This window comes from Callionymus lyra, chromosome 3, assembly GCF_982586985.1.
Source record: "Callionymus lyra chromosome 3, fCalLyr1.hap1.1, whole genome shotgun sequence".
Classification (NCBI taxonomy): Eukaryota; Metazoa; Chordata; class Actinopteri; order Syngnathiformes; family Callionymidae; genus Callionymus; species Callionymus lyra.
The window spans coordinates 9,690,313-9,708,703 of NC_141820.1; the positions used below are offsets into that span (position 1 = coordinate 9,690,313).

Sequence of the window (18,391 nt, forward strand, 5' to 3'; positions counted from 1 at the left end):
TCTAGTGGCCGAAGGTTTAACTGCAACATAAAAGTGAACAAACTCTGTGAAAATGTACTTGTTAATTTAAAAGTGTTTTATTTTATTAACATTTCTTTAAAAATATAAACCATAATGGTACTTTTATAGAAGTTAAAGCCGAAACAAAAGATCTATACAGTATCGTTGTCTCACACACCTAGTGTGTAGTTTAATGTGCTTTGAATGATCTCTGAAGTTATTCATATGTAATTATGCTTTCACTCTGAATGATTGTTACAGTTATTAATGATGTTCTTTCTGTCCTCCTGTCCTCAGATGGCCACCTGCCACACCTGCAGTAAGACCTCCAGGCACAAGGGCATGAGTCGGGAGTTCATCACGGCTCTCACCAAGAACCCCTGCGCTCCGGGGAGCGCCGGCAAACACCGGGCGCCGAAGTCCAGCTCCAGACCTACCATGACAAAGACGGCTGCCAAAGACAAAACCCCCGTCACAACAGCCAGGTACGAGTCCACCACCTCTAGCCATGTTTAAACAATACTTTTGTGATGGTTCGACGAGATCTCACGATATAGTGGCCTCACTTTCAGGGACCACTAGAGGACTAACGATTAATTCAATGCGACATCATTTTTGTATGAGAGCGCCACCTACACACAGTATTATTAAACCTCATCATCATATTTTTCTCCATTGTATTCAAACATCAAATGATTTTGTGTGATAATACTTTGAATTTGATCATTATTCCTGACGTATTGAGACATAATGAAGTCAATTTATATTGTGTTTGTTTGACAGCTTGTTTTATATCCTATTTTCGCTTTGAATAAAAAAAAGTTTACTGAACAAGAACAGAGTGCAAATAAAAAGAACAAAGTGCAAATATAAAGAACATAGAAAATGACGCAAATAAAAGTAAGTAATTAGTATTTTTAGAGCCTTTTTTTAGACCAGGGTCACAAAGCGCTTTAACAATCAAAAAATACCCAATAAAATAAATACTTAAAAGGGCAAGACAACACTGAGACAAATACAAGAGTCTCAGAAAGACATGTTAAGCTTTGTATCCTTTTCTTAATAGATTTAAGACAAACATAAAATGAATAAACATGTTTTTTTATATCTAAAACAAATGATTTCCAGGACCATTAGTAAGACATTATAACATTAAACACATGTTCTAAAGGTGTTTCTAAAGGTGTGGGTCGTGGGTTTCTGTTTCTAAAGGCGTATGGAATAAAGCAACTTGTTCAAACTGTTCCCTTTCACTGTTTATCTCTGGACCTGGAACACAAACTGGCCAGTCGAGCGCACGACGCTGCCAGACGCTGCCAGAATCCCAAACAGTTGAACTCAAGCAAGATAGAGGGGATTAATGGCTTCACAGACAAATGTTGGAAAAACCGCTACTGAAGTACATTTTGTGAACAAATGTTCATGTTTATATGGTGTAGGATTAATGACACCAATTATACAGACAATTACAATAAATGTAAATCAAAAGTAAATTAATTTAATTGGAGTGTTTGGTGACAAACGTAGAGATAATTAAAATTAAACTTAAATGAAAATAAAATATCGGACTCAAACCGTTTGTCCCATGACTTCAACTATTCAAATATTTTGGCCCCTTGATTGAGTTCGAAACCTCTCAGAAAGTTAGTGTTCATGTTAATAAACTAGTGATGTGTTGATGAGGTCTAATGAAAAAACTGATAAAGTATCACGACGCAGTATCTCTTTCTTATAATATTTGGCTTTTTATCTATTAATTCAATGAAACCTGGCATTATTGAGTGTGCCCTCTCGTGACATTTAAAATAAAGACACTGAAACTGAAACCTCATCAACTGTTTCATGATACCTCATCAACTGTATCATGATACCTCATCAACTGTTTCATGATACCTCATCAACTGTATCATGATACCTCATCAACTGTTTCATGATACCTCATCAACTGTATCATGATACCTCATCAACTGTTTCATGATACCTCATCAACTGTATCATGATACCTCATCAACTGTATCATGATACCTCATCAACTGTTTCATGAAGCCTCATCAACACATCACTGCTAATAACCTTGATTATTAACAGAAATAGAAGAAGTTATTCATCTTTCAATTATTTGTTTTTAAATCTAAAGTGTTGCCATGTTTGTAATTAAATAATTAAAAAAAAGAAAATCTAACCTAAATAGTTCAAATCCCATTGTTTATTGAAAACTTGGACTCATTATACACTATAGATCATCTTATCTACACCATTATTGTGTCAATATGCTTCAGGAATCTTTGACAATATTATGAATTCTTATTATCCTTTAAGTATAAACCAACTTTTGTTGAAAAAAAACATTTTATTTGAGCGTCTCCTCCTTCTGCCTGCAGGTCGTCCACGTCCTCCGGCAGCTCCGGGTCGGTCCCCTCTGCCAACAAGTGCCCTTCAAAGGGCAAGAACTGGGTCTTCCAACGTCTGGGCAAGATCCTCCTGCGAGACAACCAGCAGAGCAGCAAGAAGGGCAGCTTGAAAGACTTCTTGTCGTCCATCTGAACGTGTTATTTTTGGATTCTCTCCTGAACATCAAGCACCGCATCCACGGTGTAACTTGTTTACACAGAAAGGGCGAAAGGGAACTTGAGAAATCGACGACGGTTTCTGGTTTCCTCGCGAGCCCGGGGGTGACGAATGTGTCCGTCGGCGCCCGGTGTTGCTGGGCGGTTTGGCATCGGCTCGCCCGGAATCCGAAAATCAACAACCTAGTGTGATGAGGTTGTTGTTGCTTCAACGTATGACGCGATATAGTTTCTGCCTTCATGTCGCGCCTAAAAGCAACACATTAAAATTGCAGAGGGACTTGTGGCTTCATCGTAAAATGATTCTCTGTTTCAGATAGTTTATATCCACCTGGACGACAGGTGTTTTGATTTATTTCCCTTATTCTGATATTTTTTCTGATTTCTTGTTTCATATTTTGATACTGTCGCAGTCACAGACATGATCGATTTTTTTTTAGCTGCCCTCACGCTACAGTTTTATTTATTTCCTGAACTTTCTTATTTCTTTTGTGAATGGAAAAAAATATTCTGAATATTTTGTAACTTCTTTATGACCTTGTACAATATGTTTATTTTTATTTGGAAATGTACAGTTTGTGTGTTATTCCTGAAATACCTCAGATTTGTACTTTGATTATTCCATGATACTCTGAAATAAAATGTGTATTATATCCAACATTCTTTATTCAATTGAATCTACTTTAATGGTTAATGACGACAACAATAAAACAGCGTTGGAAGAAATAAGAAATGTATAAATTACGTTATTAAATGATAGAAGACCTCTTCTATTAAGCAGTAAAACCCATCCTTGATAGGTTGATGTCTCCAATAAGATCAGTTTAAACCAAAAACATTGAATAACAAAAATATATATCTTGGCACCACAGAAGCATGGAAGTAGTTATATTGCTGACGAATAACTCAGAATAAATATACATGTTATTTCTGACTACCATAGTGTCGATTCGTGTCGGATACGGAAATATATTGTATACATTTGATATATTTGTTACTATAAAGGTGATGGAACAGACCATTTACTCTTGTTTTTTTCAATCATATCCTGTGTGTTTTTAAAGTACAACATTGTAGGGACAGCTCTGTACAATTTAGAACTGATACACAAAACTTATCCAGAAAAATTTAATTTAAGCATCAAAATAAATAAATGATAATAATTAAATGAATCTATTAAATAATATTAAGTATTTAAAAAATACTCATTCGTGTTCTGCTGCTGATTCCCTTAAGGTAACTGATACATATCCAAGGTTCTTTTTTTTTTAATTGATAAATAAATAAATACAATAAGAATAGAAATTATTTATATTAATAAAAAAATAAAGTATGATCAGTACGTTTAATTAATTCAAACATGTATCATAAACGTAAACATTGAATTAAGTTACATTTATACGTTAAAAAAAAATCATCGTCTACTTTGTTGTCAGTGATTCCTACAGGGGGCGCTAGACTTACAATAAGCATCCAACCGGAAGTAGTTCCTTCTTCATCATCATCTCCGCCCCGTGGAAGGTTAGCATTGAGCTAACACGTAGCTTCCACTTCTCACTTCTTGTCTCGCCTCAAAATAAAAGGGATAAATCTATTATTTTTGAAGCAACGGTGACTCGAGCTGTGCTAAGATGTCGGACAAGAAGCGCAGGAGGGAGAAGGAGGAGAGACGAGAGCACAAGAAGCAGAAGATCACAGCTCAGGAGTTGGAGAAGCTCAAGTCACAGTCGAAGAGACTCAGTCATGAAGTGCAGAAGCTCAAACACGTCGAGACCTTGTGAGTAAAAAACACTAAAATACCATTAAAAACCAACTAAAACCTCTCAGTATTCTACTCTAAATGTCATTAATTCCTGTTAACTTTTATTTATCCAGCTATGAAAAACCTCCACCTGGACTTATTAAGGTAATAACTATTTTAAGTTTGTAGCTCGTCATTCGACTGAAGTTTATTTGTTGACACTTTAAAATGGTGTCGCAGGAACATGAGGATAAACCAGAAGATTGTATTCCTGCCGAACCAGGGAACGAGGAAGCCCGGAGCTTCCTGGCGAACGCCCCCACCAGGGGCCTGTGGATGCCGCTGGGGAAGGAGGTGAAGGTGATGCAGTGTAAGTCCATATAAACACTCACAGGGGACAATATAACTGGAGAAATAAAAACTTTTAGTGTCTTTATAGATGCATATCGGACTACTATATAGTCATAAACTTAATGTAAGTGAGTAATAGTTATTTGTAAAGGTCTTTCTAGACCAGGGTCACGAAGCGCTTTAACAATTACAAACGATACACAGTTAAAATATATACTTTAAAAGATTAAGACACATAAGACAAACACAGGAGTCCCAGAAAATCAGGCACAAAGCACAAATATAAAAGGGTTTTTTTGCGATCATTGTAAGTAAGTAAGTAAGTAATATTTATTTATATAGCGCTTTTCGAGACCAGGGTCACAAAGCGCTTAAACAATCAAAACAATACTCAAAAAAGTACATACTTTAAAGATCAAGATAATACTGAGAACAACACAGGAGTTCGAGAAATTCGAGTAATTGTTTGCCTGTTTATAAAATTATTATTTTATTTATTTCTCTGGAGATTGACAGGCTTTAGATTCAAAATTTCCAAAGATTAAAAAAAAAGTTGAAACACCGGTTTTGTAAAACACCTAAGACAACAAAAGGCTCTTACAATACATGTATATTTGAGAAGAGAATTCGGTTGTTAAAGCAAAAACATGTAACTTTATCTTCTTTTAAATTCTTTTTATCTTTTAACATATTTCTGTAATGATGGGTTTAGCTGAGAAATAATGATGCTCTTCACTACGTATTGTAGCTTTGCCCATGTATGACCTTTGTGTAACCTTTTTAGCATTGGACTGATTGCTGTACTTAACATGAATCCTTTAAAGTTTGGGTGTAGAAAATATCAATACAGCGATATATCGCAGTATTTCTTTCAAAAGATATTAAAAGCACAAATAAAAATGTCTTAAGATATTCAAACACAGAAGGAGAGGGAGATCGTTCCAAAGTTTCGGAGCAATAACACGATCTGGAGTTTATAATCCATGTGTTTGTATCTACTCGTTTAGACTACTGTAACAGTTTATTTTGGTGTCTAAACAAGAAGGATGTGTCTCGCCTGCAGTTGATGCAAAACTCTGCAGCGAGAATTCTGAGCCGCTCTAGTAGAAGAACTCACATTTCCCCCGATCCTTAAAACTCTTCACTGACTGGCAGTTTCTTTCAGGATCAATTTTAAAATTCATGTTCGTACTTTCAGATCTATTCATGGTCAGGCTCCACCTTAACTGGTTTAAACCAACCACAAAATAAATGTGATGTTATGTTACAACGCTGGCAATACAAGTTTCTTATTCTGAAAAATGTTGTCGGTTGTGGTCGAGTCAGATTCCATTTGTAAGGGAAAACGGGACTCGAGCGTTAAACTGCTTAAACATTAAATACAAACGACATTTAAATTTAAAAAATTAGATTTCGTACACGAAGATTAAACTGCCTATTTTCACATTATACTTCAGACCTAAGACTAGACGTCACTTTCCTATTTTTCCAAAAAATATTCTACAGCCCTCCATTTATTGTCCTCATTTTTATGAGTGGTGGCAGAGAAATATACTTTTCTATAGTTTTTTTTGTTCAACAGATTGTTAAGGAATAAAACATCAAATTAAATGTTATCATGTATATAACTTTGGTCATAAAGTTAAGATTAAATGGATTTATAAAATAAAATTACATATAAGATGATGAAAAAAATGGCCCAAATTCAAAGTGAAGCTACACATAAATCCATAAAACATCAAACAAAAGATTATAAATCAAAATGTTTTAAGAATATATATATATATATTCTTTTTAACATATTTTCTGTAACTATTGGTTGAGCAGAAAGATAATGATGCTCTTCTCTACGTATTGTAACTTTGCCTATGAATGATCTTTGACCTTGTGTTAAAGTTTTGGTGTAGAAAAAAAAATACAGCGATATATTGCAAAATTCTTCAAAAAAAAAAATATGTATACAGTATATAACTAATGAATGATTAAAAAGATGAACAAACGTGCATTTAAAACATTTCACTTCAGAGAATCACCGCGATAATGAAGACGGTTGACTGATGCTCTTGATTTGAAAGCCGGAAGTTTATTACCTCATTCTTAACGGCGTTTGGGGAATTTATTGCACAGTTTATCGAGAACCTTATAAATTAAAGTGCGGCTCATGAGTGGAGAAACCCGAACAACTGATAGATTGACCTCAGTATGATGTTGTCGTTAAGTTACGATGACTCGACCACTCGCTGTTGTTTCCATCTGTCTTAGTAAAGATACAGAACTGACAGATAGACCCGCCTTATATTGCTTCTGATTGGTTAATATTGCGTGATGACTGAGGATGAGAGGATACAATCGAATCCAGCCGTTTTAAAAGCTGATGTTGGGACATTTCTTTGGTTTCAGAACAAATGAAAGCTGTTACGAATTTGACATCATGTCGTTGCCCCGGTATTGTGGTGCGACTCGTATGACCGGATTCTTGCCGATGCACACACCCCTAATTTAGAGAATTTTACATTGTCGTCACATGTTTTTTTTTTCCATCCGAGGCAGAAAAATAGATGGACGGATGGATAGATAAATGGATAATTTATTGACCCTGAAGGAGAAATTCTGTTGTCCCGCTGCATTTACACTTCCATCCATACAAACACCCATAAATACATGTAAAACAATTAGATACATATACATACAAGCATAAAAATACATAACTCAAAAGTTGTATGTTAAGCATGAGAGCGATGTATATTGTGGCATCTTATGGCAGAAGGAACAAAGATCTTAAAATGTTCCGTTCTGCAGTGCATGGAGAGGAGCCTGTTGATGCTGTTACTCTTCTGAGCTGCCATGGTGTCATGCAGAGGGTGTCGAGGGTTACTCCAGATGCATAAGAGCCTTCATCCTTTTCTCCAGCACTACTACCACAGAGTCCACACTGTCATACAGACATCAATCCTTTCGTATGTGAAAATATGCTTATCCACCCTTCATTTTTTTATTGTTACACTCATGGCTCAGGGGCAAAGTCCGGCCTGCCAAGTTATTTTATGGATGGTTTGCTCAAAACGAAAGTAGATTAATGTTATGTTGATCTATAAATATGCCAGTAAGGAGGATGTGGAACAGAGATTTTGGACACTGATAAATCTGCGGTTGAAGGAAAGGCATTGATTGAAACGTAGTACTACTGGTTAAAGACAGTTTGATAAATATACATTTTGTTCGGCCCATGGCTAGAAGAGTTTTGTGTCGTCTGGGCACTCCGGTTTCCTCCAACAGTCCAAAAACATACACAGGTTGATTGAGAATATTGGGAGATTGTCCGTAGTTATGAGTGTGTGTGTGAATGGTTGTGTGTATTTGCGTGCTCTGTGATAGACTGGCATCCTGTCCAGGGTGTCCCCCACCTTTTGCCTGAAGAAGCTAGGATAGGCTCCAGCCCCCCACTGACTCCCATAAAGGATTGAGCGGCAAGGAAAATGAATGAATGTTGTAACCATCTCAAGACGAGGCAGGACACTGACCAACATCAACCTGCCTCGTTGTATTGTTAACAAATGAGTGACCAACGGGTTCATAAAGCAGTTACTCGTGAGCTGAAACATCATTTTGTCATATTTAATAAACTTCATGCTTTCCCGTAGGTTGGCGATGCAAACGTTACGGTCACCGGACCGGAGATCGAGAATGTCCTTTCTTCACAAAGGGAAACCAGAAACTGGAGCAGTTCAGAGTGGTGAGTTCTCAGAGATGAGAGTTTCCTTTCTGTAGCTATTTACACCAATGATAATGATGTGTAATTACGCAAATGGCCCGGTGTAATGACTCATTGAATTCATTGAAGGGCCAGCATGGCAGAATACTGCTGTAATGAGAAGCCTAAAGACCTCGCATAAGCATCTCAACAGCTCACGTACAGCGAGGCATTACAAGGCAGTGGTGCATTTGTGGATTACTTTTTACAGCTTCATAATGTTTAACCTGAAGGGACTCTGCGTGAACGGAGGTTATTATGTATATGTATACAATAGAGGAGTGAGAAAACATCGTTACACTTGAATATCGCAATATTTTTATTCATGAAACCATGAAAGTTAACGAGCATTGCGTTTCTTCTAGACTAACACAACCACACTGGACATTCATGTTGCTTTATTTCAACGCATACGAATAGAATAGCATGTTATTCTATAACCTTGGAGGCAACACAAGGGTTACCACAAACGCATTTGTTTTTTCGGGCCTCTGGGTCAGAACACAAGGGTTAAAGTAAACCGGCATGTACTTGTCAACGTCAATTGATTGTTGCAAGTGTTATCATATTACCAGATTCTTGCTGATATATATGTCAGAGTACAGATTGGAATCCAGTAGGATCTGGAATTCTACTAGTACAGATTGGAATCCTACTGCTGTAGTGGGATCTGAATATTGGACTTCCATTCTGTCCTAGGAGGATTCCAGATTTTACTAGTGAATTCCAATCTCTACTAGTACAGATTGTAATCCTACTACTGTAGTGGGATCTGAATATTGGAATCCCAATTTGTCCCGGGACAAATGGGCCAGACCAGCCGTCTGGTCCAGGTCATAGACCTTATCCATTTGGACCATTGCGGATCGTCCCGTGATAGATTGGAATCAACATTTGTCATAGGCCAATTCGCGATTAAAATCCTGTTAATGGCAATCTGTCTTAGAATAAACTTAAATCTATTTCCATGGTATTAATGTAAAGGAAACGACAATATTCTTACAAACCATGATTCAGAATCGACACGTTCAGACTTGAACAGAAATTCTATAGCTAAGCTTTAAAATCTAACGATACAGTTAAGAATTATCATTTTTCTAACGCCTATATTTACAGATTGGAATTCCAATCTGTACTAGTAGGATTCCAATCTGTACTGTGACATATACATGTATATGTGTTTGTTTTTTGCTATTTATTTAATTTATTTGGATCCAATTTTAAAAGCCCCTGACATCTAAACGCTGTTACAAGCTTAAGCGAGAGCTGGTTCAAAAGGTATTGTATTTTGCCCCAAAAAAAACATGTTTGTGAAAAATGCAACCCGGTTAGTCACAGATTAGCAACACTTGCTGATGTTCTGCTCCAGTGTCTGTCAGCAAGACACTGCAGAAGCTCCAAATCCTCCGCAATGATTAGCATAAGTGCAACTGTATCATATTTTCTCTTCTCTCATTGTCGCCGAGACAACAAACCGTACAGTCAGTAGAATGTCAGATGTCACTACTTGAGATTCATCAGAAGAAGCCCCGGTTTCTGACCACATTTCCATCCTGATTCTTTTCAGGCTCACGAAGACCCGATGTACGATGTGATTCGAGAGAACAAAAGGAATGAAAAAGAGACGAGGTAAAAGGAACACACTCTCTTTCTCTGCGCTGTTGTTTCACATCAACTTCAGGATTAGTTTTGTTGGGAACAGGTTGAGGCGACCTGAAAACATTGTGGCTGGTGGGATAAATCGTAAAACCCTGTTCCACACGCACTCTTGGGTGTCATGTAAATGCGAAACAAAAATGTTGCTCGAGGCGTCGAGTGACCTTTTTAAAGCGCCGTGATGGAATTTGTGCTGTGCGTCTTGTGAGGCTGTGGCGTCTTCTTTGCAGAGCCACGAGGACATTTCCTTAGGTTAACTTTGCATATGACTCACAGTGTCAACATTCATAATGCTCTGTTTACTTTGACTCTCTCTGCCATCAGGAAGGCAAACCTGTTTAATTGGTTGGGATATAAATGAAGTTTGTCACGGGCAACAAAAGTCCATCACATTGTTTAACCATTTCTACAGAACTGCAATGAATTGTTTTGATGTTAAAAACCATTAACATCACAAAGTCACCACATAGTTGCATCATTTCTACTCGATGCAGTAATTCACAGAGATGGATTAAAATCAGTATATTTGATGGATATTTGTTATTTCAGGTATAAATGTGTAATACCTTTTAGTTTGAGGAACATGTTAGCTGAAACATTCGCACAATAAATGTACACCGATAATCAAATCAGCCGATATTTTCATAAACGATTTGGATAAGTTGATATTTTCATTGAATCCAGAGTTCTCTCCAGGACTCTTCCATGCTCTCCTCTTTTCTCTCACTGTATCCTCCTTCACTCTTCTCTCCGTCCATCCTTTCTCCCAGCCGGTCACAGCAGGAGGCTGTCAAAATGAGTCTGGTTCTGCTCGAGGTTTCTGCCTTCTTAAAATGACGTTTTTCCTCGCTTGGCCACACTGTGCTTTACTTATTATTGAATTGCTGGGATCTGTTTTTCCTTTCACTACTATAGTCTTACTTTAAAGTGTCTTGAGATAACTTTGTTATGATAAGATAATTAAAATAAAATGATTGTATTTTTCTTTAGGTTCATTGTTCTTTAACAGGTACAGGTAAATTTAAGTTTTTAAGTCTTAAAAAGTATTAAATGCATGAATCTTGAAACTATATCTTAATTGGCATTTAGATGTCTTTAATAGTTTTCAAAAGTCCCAAAAATGTAAACGCATGATGATATGTTATTTTATTTGTGGCAAGATGTCTAAATTCAATAAGAGTTGACTTTCCAACCAACATTTTTCTTCTTGACTGCTCTCGGTATCAGGGAACTATGAGGCACATCATCTTTTTGTGCAGGAAAAATGTCAAAATCGGCACGAAATGAGTCATGGAAAGTTTTTAAGTTGACTAAAAACGAATTCTTATTTTAAGTTTAAGACAACATTTGAGTAAAATTGTCCTTAATCCTAGATATTGATTTTCAAATGTCTGAAATGTTCTTAATGTTGGAAAAAAGGTTGTGTTTTCTCAGAAGTAACATTAGCCTGTGACTCTTGACTTGTCTAGACACACATCTCAGTCAAGTTTACTCAAAAAATAAATCTTTAAACTACTGAAAACACAGACTAAATATATTTTTTGAAGCTCGGTCTGTGAATATAATGCTGACGTTAAAGTATAAACATTTTTTTCACTTTATAGCTGTCAACACAATGTTGTTATATCATTGTATCTAATAGGAATTTGATTGACTAATGTAATCTGGTTTTCAAGAGCGTTGCCAAAATCTCATCAGCTGTACTCGAGACTTTCATCGATCAATTTCTGAATAAGATGAATATCTCCTTCAGTCTGGATCACTTGAAATCTCTTTTCTTCTTCGACTTTCTTTAATTCTGTCCATCTGCCGCACAAAGCAGCTCGTTCAATTGTGTTTCCTCTCCTCTTCCTTTTGTGTGGGTTTTATGCAAGACTTTAGAACGTTTTGGCGTCTCCAATCTCCATCAAGATAATTAAGACGATGCAAAAGTATTGCCAGGGTGATGTGGAAGAACTGCTGAAGTGTGAAGCATCGCAGGCTTTGAAATCCATCATTGCTTTACTTTATTGGTCTGATTAACTTCATCGAGTGAGACCTCGAGGTCTCAATGAATAGGTTTTATGTAGTAGTGGCTGATAGACCTGACGTTGAGCTGGTATAAAAAAAGATAACTTAAGGCGGTGAATCTTAAAATTGCTGAAACAGGCTAACATTCTGGAAATCATGCATATCTAATAAGTATTAAAGTGATAGTTGAGCAAAAAAAAAAAAAAAAATCAAATTTCACTCATTTACTACTCATGCCATGTCTCATAAGAGTTGGGATTATTTTCATAGTAATCCATCTATTTTTGGAGTTGTATGCAAAAGTTATTATCCATAGGACGCTTGCAGATCCAAATATTCTTTGTCCAAGAAGACACTTAAAAAGCCTCAACATTAGAAATTGTTAAAAAGAAAATGAAACGTATCTCAATCTTGTTTGTAGTAGAAGCTAAAAGGATAACATGCTGCTCAGACATGGAAACACTGGTTAAATATCATGAGGGCTCCCTGTGTCTACACTGTCAAACAAGCTTAAAACATAGATTTGTTTAATTTTTTTCATGTTTCTTATGTCATGTTTGTATTTTTGGATGGAGTTGGTAAATGAGCACTGTTCGTGGATATGGCATTTGAATATTGGGTAAACTATCCTATTAAATATGGTATGAATTTCATCGAAATTGGACACATCTGATGTCCTTTGGGTTCAACTGCCTCCTCTTATGCCCTCTTAAATTGCAGAAAAGGTGTTAAAATTCGGGAAATCTTGTTTACTTTGCATGTAAGCTACAGTATATTGTTCAAATTTAATCAAGATTAGTAGGAGTAGATTTTATAAGGGAGCACAAGACTTGCATACAAATAAAAAAAAAAACAATTCTGCACATCTTTAAATTTGGATTACATACTTAGTATGTCGTACATGTGGTTTAAATTTAATCAAAATTGAATGTATTTGAAAGATGCTTTTTTTTCTTCAACTAGATACAGCAATAGTGGCCAGCAAAGCCATGAATCTCTTCTTATTGAAAATGTTCTGTCTTTTATTAGTTTAGATATTTGAGGTGATCATTTAAACTCTGACTATAACTACTTCAGCCGATTGAATTATAAATATTAAAACACATTTTTCACCGACGGTTCGCCGTGGTTCTGCCTGCAGATATCATTTTCTCTGAGACTGATTGTTCTTAGCAAGCTGATGTTGGCGTTAATAAAGCTGAAAACTAGTTTAAATCATGTGCTGTGGCCCACGTTCCACACGGTCGTCCCGACATGCGATGTTGTAGCCGACACGGCTCACATTCTTCTGTCACGTTTCGAAATTAAAGACGGGACACGGTTCCGGACTCGGCTCGGAAATACCGACGTAAGCAAAGAGGTTCTCGTGTTCTGTGTGGTTTGCAAATTCGACTGTTGTGTAACCGTATCAGACGGGATTGTTGGAGGGTTTATTACTTCATTTACTTCACTTTATTTGAGTTTTATTCTCAAATAGTTGCACTTAAATGCATTGAAGTAATTATTTCCATCTATGAATAATAATAAGAATAACTAGAGTCGGAAGAAAAAAGGGATCCTTTTGGGATACAATTTGAATTTGAAGAGATTGTTCTCACAGGACCCAATAAATCTGAGAATGCAGAAGTTCACCTTCACTGATCTGAGGAACATCTCTAATTAATGAATCCTAAATGTAATGCCACAGCACTCCTGTAGAGGTCGTGGTCAGGTCCATGTTATATCACTTGTTGGAGGAACAGTTGGTCGCCCGACTGTGTTTCCCCTTCACTAATGGTTACGTGGACAGACTGCATCAGTGCAGCTGTTCCCTCCACCAGTGTGAAGCAGGTGTTAAAACGACCTCTAAATCCTTCTGCAGCTGCACTTTGGCGGATGTTCAGTAAACTACTGATGAATTGCGGCGCCACTAGTCGGATCACAAACTCTCTAATCCAAAAAAAAAAAAGAGCGTTTGCTGGCTGGTGTGTTTGCCAGAAGCAGCATCCTGACTCAGCATCATTTGTCTCCTCTTGGTGGTTTTCTAATTCTTCCTCTTCTTCTCTCCAAACTTCCTCTTCACAGGATCCAGCATCTGCAGCAGTTGCTCCAGGACACCACTTCTTCATCTTCATCCTCCGATTCAGACGGCTCCTCTTCTTCCTCCTCCTCCTCCTCCTCCTCTTCTTCGTCCGACCGCCACCGCAGCAAGAAGAGTAAAAAGAAGGAGGAGAAGAAGAAGAAGGACAAGAAGAAGAGGAAACGGAAGCGCAAGCACAAGTCTTCCAAAAGCAGCGACTCTTCAGATTCAGACTGATGACTTCAGATGCTTCGAGCACGCGACGTATCGCACGGCAGTGAAGCCAAGAGTTCTAGTACAGCCGCACAAATCCTCCCTTTAGTCGGAGGCAAGGACGTGTGCTTTTTGCTGCATGTGTCACAGCATCTCCTGCATGGAAGCATTAATATGATACCGACCTGATGCTGTAACGTGTTTGTATTGCTGCCATTCCCCGCTTTGGATCGTACAGGGAGCCGGTGCCACTGGCGAAACTGTCCAGGATCCGACTGTTCATAAATATCTGGAATGGTTTTGAGGTTGGAATACGCCGCGCCGCTCAATGGGGAAAGAATGTAGGCAAAAATGTTTTCCTCGTCCTGAGAATTAAACAGACGCTGCTGCGGTCGCGAGAACATGGGTTCTTGTCTGCCGTTGTTCCCTCTGTAAAAAAAACAAAAAAAAAAAATCTGGTTGAAATATTTTCCGCGAGTAAACAAAAGCTGAAATACGTGATGTGTCGTCGTCAACGAATGATTGGGTCACACAAGGGACATGGCAGCAACACAAAAAAGATTCATATTGAAAAAAACAAGTCATTATCTCTCCCGTGTGGACAAGTTACTTGGAATGACGTCTTTTTCCTATTCTTATGCTTCTCCGGGGTCGGAGCGCAGGGGTATCGGCAGGAACGCTCGGCCTTTCATCTTCCGATCTCCTGAGGCATTCCTAGGCCACGGGGGCCATAGTCCCTCCAGTGTGTCCTCTCGTTCCCCCTGTGATCTATCAGTGGATCATGTCCTCAACACCTCACTAGTGAGTCGTCCAGAAGACACCGTTATCTGATGTTCAAGACATCTCAACTTACCCCCTCAAAGCGGAAGAGAAGCAGTTCTACTCAAGACCCCCCCCAAGGTTGCTTCTCACCCCCATCTCTTAACGGCATATTTCCACAACTCGCTTTTCGGCCCTACTCGGCTATGTTGCGTTGCGTTTCCAACAGTCCTGCTACGGTGGGCATTGCCTTCATAAGAGAGCAGCCTAGCATTGAGGCAATCGTGTACTTACCAGCTACGAAAAGGCTCTGAACCTCCACCACGTAACTACAATTCCGGTCGACATACTGTATTCCTTATCGCAGTGTTTTTTATTTTTTAAATGGCAGGTTTGTTTGTTTTGTAGGGACTAGCACTTATGACTCTCCAGTGACCAGTGTTCTGCAGATGGTCTCCTCCTCCCTCTTAGTGCCTGCTTGACTCTCTTGGAACCACAGCACAGCAGGTACCAAAAATAGTATCTTCTTCGAAGCGTTGGTCGTAATGCAATAATAAGTAGGTAGAATGGAGCGAGAGTAGAGTAGCTCATTCTTCGCTGCATTCTTATACCTACAATTAAGTACGTACATAGTAGGCGTCACGTTGAAGTTCTACTCTCGTAAATCTCAGTATAATTTTTACACTACCCTTATTAGTGAGCAAGACCCTTGCCATTGTTTCTCTGAGAAGGATTGATTGTCCCATTCATCTTCCAACTGATGGTCGTAGATCCTCATCCTGACCACAAGTTCATTAAACAAATGTTAAACTCAATCACACAATCAAACGTCCTTAATATTTATGAAATTTATATTACCGTATTTTCCGCACTATTAGGCGCACCCGGATTATAAGGCGCACCTTCAATGAATGGACTGTTTTAGAAGTGTTTTCATAAATAGCACGCACCGGATTATAAGGCGCAAAGAAAAGATACAGTCAAATGTTTGACTGGGGTTGTGTTATGCATCCACTAGATAAAGCTGCTAAAGGGACAATGTCAACAAAAAAGTCAGATAAATTCTAACTTTATTAAGCGTTCTGAAGACTCCGTTCACTCCCATGATGTTCAAATGATGTTTAAAAGGCTTCAAGCAGCAGCGCATGAGGCTGGTGTGAGCAGACAAATGTGGAGCGAGAAGCAGAGAAGTTGAGCACGTGTATGACAGCTAGAGTGCGCGAGTATGACTGGTTGAGCGCGCAGCAGAGTGAATTTGAGTGTACAACAACCAAGACACACTCGCTCAAAACGGTGGCATTAATATCACTCCATAGCCTTCCGCCATCATGTGACGTGGGTCGTTAATCCCACCCTGTGATGACACAATTCCGCCCACGGCATGTCGGTGCAGAGTCATGAAAGTATTTGTTAACAAGCACCCACCAGGTAATGTTCATATATAAGGCGCACTGTCGTTTTTTTGAGAAATTTAAAGGCTTTTAAGTGCGCCTTATAGTGCGGAAAATATGGTAGTCAGAGTCTCTGGTAAAAAAAAACATGGTGTCTTTCTAGGTCATCATATGAACATGACTTTGAAAAACTATGTGGCGGGTCGCATAAAATGACATGTGTCAGAGTTAACCGCACCATAAGTAAAGTGCATACAAGTAACCAGTAACTTCGGAGGGTTCAGTTCAGTTCTTACTGGAAACAAGTCACACAGGAAATGCAGGTCAGACCTTATGATGTCGGAACTCTAGAACAGTTTTCTCCAAATCGACAAAGCGTGTTCCCCGGTGAAAGTTCTTTTGAAAAGAGTTTTAAGTTTCCAGCGAGATTTGCACGACACGTCTGGCCCGGCTTATCTGACCCCGACTGTTGTCCAAGAAGACGAAGTGCTTCAATAAAGCGTCTCCTCGGAGCACATTCTCTCCACGTGGCACCGCCTCCCGCCGAGCGGCTTCGGTGACCGACTCTCATCTGGGAGATTCATTGTGCTGCTCAACCGGAGAGGAAAAGGAAAAAAAAGTCCATGTGGAACAGAGTGTTTCGATGAAGCTGATTTATTTCAGGTTATCAGTCAGAGCGGCGGGCCAAGACCAGGCAGCGACTACATCAGTGTGGCGGAGAGAAGAAAGAGCGTAACACGTATTCATAGTCGTCAGATCATGATGGAACAAAGTCTTTTTGTCTATTTGTTGGACGTTGATGCCAAGTCATGACGCAGCACTCGTGGACTCATAGTTTGGTCTTTCCAACTACAGATGAATGCATTCATCGGCCACTAGACCTCATCCAGGGAATGACTTTTCGGAGCAACATACCGTACCCCTTTTTTTATTTTTTTAATAAATGGTACTATTTGACTCTTCAGTGACCATCAGTCGGTCGACGTCGCGTATTTATTGCCGACTTGGTTTGATTGGAAACAGAGCCGTGCAGGTACTAAAAACGGTATCATGTTCGGGTCACCATGATGGTGGAAATACTTACAACCCGGATAGATTTGAGTGGAGTCTAGTAGGGCTAAGACGATCCGGCTGAAATGGACCATTAGGTAGTCAAATAATTGTGGACGCTCTAGCCGTGGTCTAGTTCTAAGGGTCATTACCTACCACCCGTGACTGTTACTAAGGGTAGGGACCTGGGTCAACCAGTATACCGATCTGTCGACGTCGCCCCCAATCCCCTTGTTGATCTCACAGTCCATTCTACCATTACTCGTGAACCAGACCCTACGATACTTGAACTCCACTTGAGGTAGGATCCCCTTCCTGACCCTGCTGTGGTAAAAAATTAATAAATGACTCACCCCCGTCTCTAAAGGAGAGTACACTTGTCGTGAACACGATCTTGTTCTTTTCGTAACTACCCACCACTACAGAGTAAAGGGACGAAGAACGAGAGCTTTGCCTTTTGGCTTAGCTCTCTTTTTACCACCACAAGTGTCGCGTAACTACGGACTCTGCCCCTGGATCCATTGTTCTCAGCTGGAATAAGGCGGTAAAAAGACTTCCCCAAGTATAGGAGTTCAAGTACCCCTGGGTCTTGTTCACAAGTGAGGGGCAATATTCTCAAAGGAAAAGCGTTGAAACTAGAACGTTTGTCAAAGATGATAAATCTAAAGTTACTTTTGGAAGAAAAAAAAACTCCACAAGGAATAGAATGTAAGTCACGTTAGAACAACCCGGATAGATTTTAGTGGAGTCTAGTAGGGCTAGCACGATCCGGCTGAAATGGACCATTAGGTAGTCAAATAATTTTGGACCCTCTAGCCGTGATCTAGTTCTAAGGGTCATTAC

At 38.8% G+C, this 18,391-nt stretch overlaps 2 protein-coding genes across 4 annotated transcripts in view; both read left to right on the forward strand.

Annotated features, from left to right (window-relative positions):
* Positions 1-3,219, forward strand: part of rmp24 (ribonuclease MRP subunit p24) — a 33,553-nt gene extending 30,334 nt beyond the window's left edge. For both annotated transcript variants that reach the window (XM_087785680.1, XM_087785679.1), the window contains exons 4-5: positions 298-485; positions 2,382-3,219. In XM_087785680.1, the coding sequence (XP_087641806.1) occupies positions 298-485; positions 2,382-2,544 (351 nt within the window). In that variant the 3' untranslated portion in view covers positions 2,545-3,219. The remainder of the gene's footprint in view (positions 1-297; positions 486-2,381) is intronic.
* Positions 3,220-4,082: 863 nt separating this feature from the next.
* rp9 (RP9 pre-mRNA splicing factor) lies at positions 4,083-17,499 on the forward strand. Of its 2 annotated transcripts, XR_015710736.1 has the most exons (7): positions 4,083-4,344; positions 4,443-4,473; positions 4,549-4,678; positions 8,301-8,392; positions 9,978-10,039; positions 14,141-16,261; positions 16,294-17,499. XR_015710736.1 is itself a non-coding variant. In XM_087786378.1 (6 exons), the coding sequence occupies exons 1-6, from the start codon at positions 4,199-4,201 to the stop codon at positions 14,370-14,372; spliced, it is 693 nt and encodes a 230-aa protein (XP_087642504.1). In that variant the 5' UTR covers positions 4,083-4,198; the 3' UTR covers positions 14,373-17,499. The 2 variants fall into 2 exon arrangements, 1 of the variants encoding a protein (XP_087642504.1); XM_087786378.1 differs by having other exon boundaries at positions 14,141-17,499.
* The last annotated feature ends 892 nt before the right edge of the window (positions 17,500-18,391 follow it).

Excerpts from the sequence above, each read along its gene's own strand:
- rp9 (XM_087786378.1), top strand. The coding sequence starts at position 4,199 with ATGTCGGACAAGAAGCGCAGGAGGGAGAAGGAGGAGAGACGAGAGCAC. Across the intron at positions 4,474-4,548 it reads CTCCACCTGGACTTATTAAG|GAACATGAGGATAAACCAGA; the intron begins GTAATAACTATT and ends ATGGTGTCGCAG. Across the intron at positions 4,679-8,300 it reads GGAGGTGAAGGTGATGCAGT|GTTGGCGATGCAAACGTTAC; the intron begins GTAAGTCCATAT and ends GCTTTCCCGTAG.